The 9,496-nt window shown below is 39.3% G+C and overlaps 1 protein-coding gene across 2 annotated transcripts in view; it reads right to left on the reverse strand.

Moving 5' to 3' along the window:
• The window catches only part of arhgef1a (Rho guanine nucleotide exchange factor (GEF) 1a), a 51,934-nt gene extending 43,462 nt beyond the window's left edge, over positions 1 to 8,472 (reverse strand). The window contains exon 1 of one of the 2 annotated variants that reach the window (XM_044336302.1): positions 8,234 to 8,472. In XM_044336302.1, the coding sequence (XP_044192237.1) occupies positions 8,234 to 8,296 (63 nt within the window). In that variant the 5' untranslated portion in view covers positions 8,297 to 8,472. The remainder of the gene's footprint in view (positions 1 to 8,233) is intronic. The other variant, XM_044336303.1, reaches the window with a different exon arrangement.
• Between the last annotated feature and the right edge of the window lie 1,024 nt (positions 8,473 to 9,496).

The following is a 9,496-nucleotide window of genomic DNA, read 5'->3' on the forward strand; positions in this document are numbered from 1 at the left end:
TCTATATGCATGACATACAAAAAATAGCCTGTAAAGCTGACACGTTAACACTGTTTATTGTTACCTTTTTTAGTATTTAAAGTCTTGATTCCAGTTAATATTACTAATATACGGCTCAGTTTAACAAACAAGAATGAAGAAATTCTCACAAGCAAGCAGCCAGACCTCCTGCACACTTATTCACAAATCACATCAACAGGTGACTGAACAACCACTCAATTAAAAACTGGATCAATTTCAAATGAATCAGACTCTTTCTATTAGTCCAGACAGCTCACTGTAACTCTTCAACAGCTTCAGCGTCCAGGCAGACTACCTACAGCACATATGATCTCTTTGCTGCATTCTTGTTAAAGAGATAAATTCACACAACAGCCACAGAGGGATATTGATTTAACCATCAAAGAAGAAATTAATGACCAAAGAGACAGAGAGAGAGAGGGGTGTTTCTGACTCTCATTATCTGATGTCTTCTTTCTTTCATGGAGATGAAGTATCCATGTCATAAAGTCCCACTGCATTTGTGGCTGTTTGTTATCTTGTTTGTTGTTGCTGGTTAACTAGTATGATATCAGACTAGTTAGACTAGACTAGAAGAACTGTTGTAACTTCTCCAAGATGCAGGAACAACCTAACAGCCAAGTACGTGGAAAAACTGTGTGCAGGTGTACTAAGGAGAACTGCTGCTGTAAGGTAAAGCATGCTCACAACAATGTTGATGTCATTTAGGTTTCCTAAACTTTGTATGGAGTCGATTGTTACGACCCTGGGGTTACCCTTTGTTTTGGTCTGTGTGTCTGTTACCTATGTTGGCTTATGTTCCAGGGTGCTTGGAGGTGGAGTGAAGGGCAGGGTCGTCAGAGGAGATGTGGTACACCTGTACAGCCTGGCTTACCTGTATTTAAGATGGCTGCTGGAACTGCTCTGGCTCTCTCTCTATCCCCATGCCACAACCTGGGGACCCTCCAACTCGCCACTTTTTTCCTTATTTTTTTTTTAGATTTCTACTTTTACACACACACCATATGATACACTCATCCACACACTCCTGGCACAACTGATAACTGATTTCCATGTTTGCTTGATTAAGTTAATCTATAGTTTGGCTGAATAAAACCCCCCTAGGTGATGTTTGTGTGAGTTTCCTCCTTTTGTTGCAAGCAGGAGCCAACTTGTAACAAAAATTTTCACAGGATTATTTTTGAAAGCATCCTTACTTTACTTTTAGTGTCTAAAAACCTTTGCACAGTATCATGTATACATACAGCATCAGTCAAAAGTTTGGACATGCCTTCCCATTCACTTGAATGACAACTGAAATTCAAAGATAACATCAGCTGATGTTAATTCAGTCCAGTGAACATATATTTCATTTTTGAAACAACATTTAAACTATAAATACAAACTGCTTCAGATTCACCACCGTTCATCACCTATTCCACTGCTACTGTCAGCTGCAGCTAGTCAACAATCCATAATAGGTTCCAGCTTGAATTTGGGGTTTGTCAGATCATCAAGTCGAGTATCCCGCTCTTTCACTCTTTATCATAATAACCCACTTTTCACACAAACCAGGCAACTTTGCACAGCTCTTATCTGATCCATTATGAGTAGTTGGCAAGATCTGTAAAAATATTGGTAGGCAATTCAGCAACACCTTGACATTGGTAGGTACATTGCCCTTCTGTCCATGCCCAAATCTACACCCATGGTTTGGGAAGTTGATATAGAATGACAAATGTAACTGGGGGTATGAATATCATTTTCAAGGTAAGGTCTTCAAATAATTCAAAAACCCTGACTGACAGAGCACTCCAGTAGCTGAATGGTTACTGTGCATGCCGCATAACCACAACATCACTTGTGACCTTTTGTTGCATGTTATACTCATCTCTCTCTCCTTGTTTCCTGTCTGCCTCTTTGCTCTGCCCACTGTCTAATAAAAGCAGAAATACCCAAAAAAAAACCCCCAAAAAAACCCTGAATAACTTTTGCTTGCATTACAAAGGAAATACTGATAGTGGAACACCACTCCCTTTCCAAACCTGGGTGCATAGAAGAACCTTTAATTTGATGGTGCTATTTCTAAAACAGTGAAGCCATTTTGATCTAACCATGCTTCTGTCATAAAATCATAAAATCAAGAATGTGGTTTGTAATAAAGTCACTGACAATAAAAAGAGAAATGGAAGGATGATCTGAAGTAAATGTAGAAATATTCGATCTGATATTCATAATTCTGTTATGGAAGGAAGATGCTAATCTGAGTTCATCATGTTTCTAAAATGCCACTGTCTAACTTGTCTGATCCCTGAATTGTAGCTACACAGTTGTGCTTTGTAGCTGTCAAGATCCTTCTTTTTCGCCACTTTGGTTCAGCCCTCTGACTTTATTTATTTATTTAATTTTTGTCCTTATCAAGACATTATTTTTCCAGGGAGTTTTGTATTTACCAGACACTACTTTAATTTTTATTGGAGATATGTTCTTAAGTGTTGTTTCCAAAACTTGGTTCAAATTTTTAACCATGTCATCACAGGATCATGTGTCTGGCACATGACTAATGCAGAATAGTTGGCATTAAACATATGCAGAGTTTGCAAAAGTAAAATAGTAAATGAAAAGGTATATTTGGATCCAGCAGTGGGTGCATGTATCCTTTATGGCTGTAATAAAGGAGAGTGTCTTTGCAACACTAAAAAGGCTGAAATAGATAGAAATAAATAGAATAAACTAAAGAACGGATTAGCATTTTGATCTGGATTATGTACCTGATCCTGATTGACTCAGGTCAGCTCTCCAATCTCATACAGTCTGATTCCAATAATCCCGGTACTTTTTTACTGTAACAAACTCCTGAAACCCCCAACACTTCCCAAAATGTCACAGCTAACAAGTCCATCCTGTCATTTTTCTAAATAAATCTGGCCATTCCCACCTCTTCTTCCCCTCTTAACGTTCCCAATTAACACAGAGCCACAGAGCAGAAATTATGATCACATGTTGTAGTTCTAACAGTTGCACTAATTTTACTAATTTCACTGCATGAAATTATATTATCTGCAGCCAACCACATCTTTTTACAGTCCCTATAGCATTGCTGCTAGCTGCTAGCACAGGCACACGCAGCAAGTATGTTGAAAACCTATTGGCTGAGGCATACATCGCCATGAAGAGCATTCAATCTTCCACTGTCCAGTCTCACTTTTAACTGCACCCCTAGTTAACTTATCCATTCTTATGTGCCCTACATGTGGGCTAATTCTCTTTTTATTGCTGTAATGTCATCCAGTTTTGAGAAATGCATCCTTACGAATATGACCATCTCTCAAATATTATAGCCACACTATTTGAAAAAACAAACAAAATTAAAGACCTTTATGACATTTCACCTTTTAGTTAAGTTGAGATATGGTTCCTGATATCCAGCCAGGGACCATGATTGTGTTCAAATAAGCTTTAGTCTGCTCTTATTGGGGGCCATCATCATGTGCAGTAAGCACAATCAAAGGTCTTTCTATGACTGCCAAAGTGGCTGGTTCTGGCAGAATCATCACTGTTGCATCACTCTGATTACTCTTAGGACTAATTTCCTACTCTGGGATGCTTGATAAATGCAGACCCTGGTTTTGTCCACCAGCCACTCAAACTTGCTACTATCCTTTAGAAACTGGGCTTCAACCCAGACGTTTTTGATAACTTCCAATATCTCTAATCCTTCCTTTCTGTCAAAAATACTGCAATGGCTTCAACGATCTGTTTGAATGATTTCAATCTAGATTTCATAATAAACAGCAGAGAAACACAACATAGCACAGAACAGATAGCTCCTCTGTGCTCCCCTTCCCTTACACCTACAACCTTATACGTGTTGGAGCTATTGTCTCATCACATCAAGACTTGACTTCTGCAATAGGCTTCCATAAACTTCTGTGTATCTGGAAATCTCAATCCTGCACCTGAGACCACATCACTACTGTCCTAAAAACATTCTATGGCTTTCTGTCTTGTAGCCTCTGTTCTACTGACACCCTCCAGAACCAAGCACCAAGCCTGGTGTGATAGGGTCGTCTTCATTTTTTTCTCTCTCTCTCTGGAATTCTCTTCTAGGACTCTCTCTCCATATCCCCCAAAACTTATCTTTTATTGAAAGTGTCACTGATTTTATACCTAGGCCCTCTAATATTTATTGTTCTAAATGTAGTGGGTTTTTTTTAATGTGTCATGTGTCACATGTTAGGTGTTCCACTTTGAGGACAGCTGTAAGCTGCTATGAGGATTGAAGTGGTCCAGTAACCCAGATTGATTCCTAAGGGGCTTGGGTAGTTTAAGTTTAGCCTCCCTGACCAACATATTACTGACAATGCCACACATATACAGTAGCACTGACATTGAGAAGAAAGTAATACAGAATAAGCAAACACATAGAGGAAATATGAGAAATATGTCATGAAAATCAGCTGTAGGTAAATGAATAACTGGATAACCAGTATGGGTGGTTGGGAGGGAGGTGGGGTGCGACCATACTGTCTCATAGACACACTAGCAAAAAAGAACAAAATTGTTCACATGGATGTTTCCCTGATGAAGACCTTGCAAGGGAAACATTGCATTAATAAAAACTTGGGAGCTTGCAAATTTCAGTGTGTTCTTTTCCATCTTAGACAAACTAGGCAGTTACCTACAGTGTCCCCCCACGCACAAAGCTTTTTCATCTTATTTATTTTATTTCACATTGCTACAGTTGCTATACTGTCAGAGAATGAATTGGTGGAGGCACAGGGACTCATACATGACTGACAGCATAAACTCTACAGGCTATCTAAAAAACAAAAACAAAAACACTGTATATAACTCAATAATTTACACTGTCAATATGAGTGCTGGTGGTGAAGAGATGTCAGATGAGGTGATGAAGGCAGACGGCACAGTACTGTACTCACTGAAGCAATTTTGCACAACAACTTTAAAAACTAATTAAAATCGTACTTGGTAAAATATGCGCAGTATTATGAGATTTTATTAAAAATCTTCCAGCGCTCTGGTCACCAATTCCATAGAGATATTTAATCTGGGATTTCTATGATGCTGACTAAAAGAAATCTGAATATTCATGGTTAATATGAAAAAACACAAGCCAGACTTTCCAGAATCCTGGCACCTAACACATCCTGGCATTATCCTTGGCATTTCAACAGTGCAGTGCTGTACTCCACAACTGATCGTGACAGATTGTGAACACCACCGACCCTCTCCACTGCACTCTAAGGGTTAGGAATGTGACGGTGAGCCAGCGCCGTACGCTTAACGTTTAAATTGTAGTAATAAATCACAGGTGTAAAATGGGGCATATTCTGCACATTTCCAGGTCAATACTTTTATTCTGAAGGTCTACAATGTCGACGATGCAAAGAACCTCTGCAACAAAGATTATGGAACAGACGGCTGTTTACGGACCTGCGCAATGAGCTGATGTCATCTCGTCAGGAGAGGTTTTAAAACAATATTGCAAATGAAGCATTCAGAGCACACTGAAACCTGGGCTTTTGTCATACAAGGAGCATTTTTACATACGTTCACCTGAGATTTTTTTTTTTTTTTTTGTTGTAACTTTGACCATATTTAACATGACCATCCATCATAATAACAGTATGTAAATGACAGAAAATCACAAAAGGCACAATATGTCTCCTTTTTTAATATTTGGTTGGCTTGTATCTTTTGGGAAAAGAGTAACACTTGCACACTTACTTCAAAAAGCCACAATTTTTCTTGAAGTACACAATGTTTTGATCCAAGCCAAAATATATGAGAGGGACCGTCATAAAATCTGGCTTCTATTCACTACCTTGCCATCAAGTGTTGCCAATTTCCTCTGTCTCCAAAATGTGCCTGGGTCAGAGTTTCCGTACTAGTGCACACATTTTCCTGTCAAGTTTGTTTTTATAAATCCCAACTTTTTTTGTGGAAAGTGGTGTATATCTTTCAAGCCCTATTTAGTGCGTACACAACGGTTATTAATGAGGCCCTGGGGCAGTCAAGGGAAAGGACTTTTTCTTTCACAATCTGCTCCTCGGTCCCTCTCTGCAGCCGCACTCTCTCATCTCCAGCTCTCTGCTTTGCTTCTCACTGTCATTCTCCTCCAGTCCAAAGACCCTCAGCCTTTTCTCCTTGTTATGTGAAGACTGGACTGTGTTGGAGAAGGCTGATTGGAGTTGTATTTTTAAAAGACTATCTGGTATTATATTATTTTGTTGCCTAAGTTGCCTTTTATTAGTTAGTCTGTCTTTGATTCATTCTGGTCTGTACTCACACAGTTTATACTGGGTCTCGGTTATTAAGAGGGCTTTTGGTTTTCTGTTTGCTTCAGATAAGAGGTTGCAGGTTATAGTGTTGTGTACTTAAGTTAATATTCATGTATATTCTTAGATGGAATGTATGTGAGGGTTGTGTTTTCTGGGTTTTTGGGTTTTCTCGTGTTTTTTCTTCCTGTGTTCCTTTGACTTTCCCGCCTTTGCTCATCTACCCACCTGCCCTGCATCAGCCTCGTCAGCCCTGCACTGCTCCCTGTGTTTTCCCCCCCAACCAATCAGCGCTTCTCCACCCATCTCCCCACATGTACCTCATCTCCTCGTCAGTTCAGTTAGTCCCGTGTGTCACTTCCAGCCTTTTGGATCCTTTGCTCTGTTTTGTGCTGTTCTGCTTTTCCTGCAATAATCTGGATTAAAGAATTATACTTAAGTATCTGCTGTGTCCTGCATTTGGGTCCATCTCGTGCTGCTCTTCATGACAGTTTCAAGCTACATTAGCTGCAACAATTTAAATTGTTGTTATCGTAACTAACTGATGAAAACTTTTCCATCTGTCTGGGGCTGCAGATTTGTGGTGATATATGTTCATGCTGTAATGTTCTGAACCACCCAAATGTTTCCTGAAGAAGTACTTTCTGTTTGTTGAACAGTTATCATACTTGAACTCTGATTGGCACAGTTGTTTCAGAGCTATGATACCTATGATTTAATTGGCTGAGAATAGAATAGAGAATAGAGTATTTATATATCACCCCATCCACTGATCTATATTTGACCTCACCCAGCCCTTTTGCACTTTGCGCTGGTGCATGTTCATAAACCACAAATGCAGGTGTGCATGAAGACGCCCACACTGTCTGTGCACCCAAAAATTACCATGCTGCACTTGGTGTTGCACTTGGCGTTGCACTTGTGCAGTTAAAATAGGGCCCGATATCTGCTTCTACTGCATCAGTTTTGATACTTTTTTTTTTTAAACTGTCCATCGTGACTCCAACGGTGCTACAGGAGGGCGATGCTAAATCTGTGGATTATTCTTTTTATGAAATAGGAGTCAGTGAAACAGTCATGAGAAATAAAAAAGATAAGGAGTGGATAGAGAAAGAAAGACAGAGGGAAGGATCAGGTCCAGTGGAAGAGTCCAGCAGGTGACGGGTGGAGATTGTGCGCAGATGATCACTCATTAGAACTGCAAATTGCATAATCTCAGTAAATCCAGTAGATGACATTATCAACCTGTTTTACTGTGTCTCCTCCTATTTTTGTGTGACCTTGCAAATGAGAATGTTTCACATCTTGACCTTTTTAAAAGTGATGCAAAAGTACATGCAAATCTCGCCCTGAGTCCTTTTTATATTGTATATTTGTTATTACACATTTATGAGGCCTTCAACATTTTCAAAGACAGCAGTAATATCACACACACACCCACTGCCATTTCTATGGCAACAGTTGCTATAGTCAAATATCCAGTGAGCAAGCACACTGTGTACAAGCAAACATACATACACACCACCACCTACACTCTCAACTACACACAGACTTATCCCCTATATCTGGATTAGAAGTGATGTACAACCAGTGCAGCTATATTAGGGCCTATGGCCTAAGAGGCCTGTGTTCCTGTCATAAAGAGCAGGCCATGTGTCACAATCAGGAAATGTTTTTGTGGCTGAGAGTACAAAAAGGGAGTGACAGAGTAAGAAGAGGGAAGTGACAAAAAATACAGACAACACATAGCACAATTTAGTAGTAATCAAGTCACACCATTTTACACAAAAAGGGTGGTTATGTTACCTGTCCTATTAAAGCCCTATGTGGTAGGCAGTACCTGAAGTCAGATGCCGTTGCATGTTATTCTATGTTATTCTTTCTCATTGTCTATAATGTTACACTCGATGACGAACATAATGCCAACTCACCCGCAGGTTGATCTCCCTCATCCTCTCTTGCCGCAGTTTCGACAGATTGGCAACTCTAGACATTGTGACAGTTTTCACAATGACAGATTCAAAAGGAAGTCAGAAAATAAAAGATCCACTATTAACGTTTGTATGCTTCTCTGTGGACCACTCGGATCCCTACCAAAGAGAAAATAAGTGAAAATCTTTCCGTACTGGCCAACTGTAATGTGCTTCTGCTTCTGGTGAAGTGGCTGTTCCTGTGAGAAATCTGACTTCTGAATCATCACCGCCCCCTCACACACACACACACACGGGCATGCACGCACGCACGCACGCACGCACACACACACACACACACACACACACACACAGTGTTCAGCTGTCCGTGAATGCCTGGTAGACTATTATTTGCTCTTTCCCACATCCCAATATGAAACCAGGTTCAAAATGCTGAAATTTTCCAGTGCCTATTCGCATTGAGGCAAGAAAAAAGGTTTGTATCATGTTGTAAATTTATCAAAACTGTCATAGCGCACATATTACGTTTATGTTTGAGAACATGGTGTGTTTGATGTGCAATAACCATGACAGAGACTCAAATTGCAACACAAGCATCTGAAAGTATTCAGTTCCTATAATTGGTAGGTGAGCAATTAATTTTTTGAATATTTTATTTAAACCTTTTCAGTCATATCACAAACCAAGAAAAACATTAAAACACAACAAACCCTATGTCCTGACATCCATACTCAGGGAAAAAAAGCAATGAAATTAACAAAAGCAGGAAAAATAAAAGGTTACTGGAGCAGTCTCAGATGATAAGTGATCAAATTACAAATTATTCCATACATTTGATTGTTTAATTTCACACATTGTAATATTTAGGAGCTATCAGCAGAATATACTGTATAACATAATTCTAATAAGTCAGTGGATACCACTGGCACAGTGTTACATAGAAAGGTAGAAGCTGGGCTCAGAGAGCAATGTATGTTATGAAACATGTAATATACACCTGCACACATACAAATTTTATTGCAAAGCAGTATTTTCAGTTCTCAAAAATTAAACACAACTAACCAATATTAAACAGTCAGGTCTCCTGAGGTGTCCCCAGGCTGTCCAGTCAAGTAGGCGAGAAATGGATTCCATATATCTAAAAATCAGCACATGGAAAATATAATTTTTTCCATATGCTGTATAATAGTACTTAGTCGTCAACCAGGATTTAAACTGTAGAATAGCTTCTTGTTCAAAAGCAAAAGCAATACAATGACTACT

This window comes from Thunnus albacares, chromosome 19 (genome assembly GCF_914725855.1).
Source record: "Thunnus albacares chromosome 19, fThuAlb1.1, whole genome shotgun sequence".
NCBI classification, from domain to species: Eukaryota; Metazoa; Chordata; class Actinopteri; order Scombriformes; family Scombridae; genus Thunnus; species Thunnus albacares.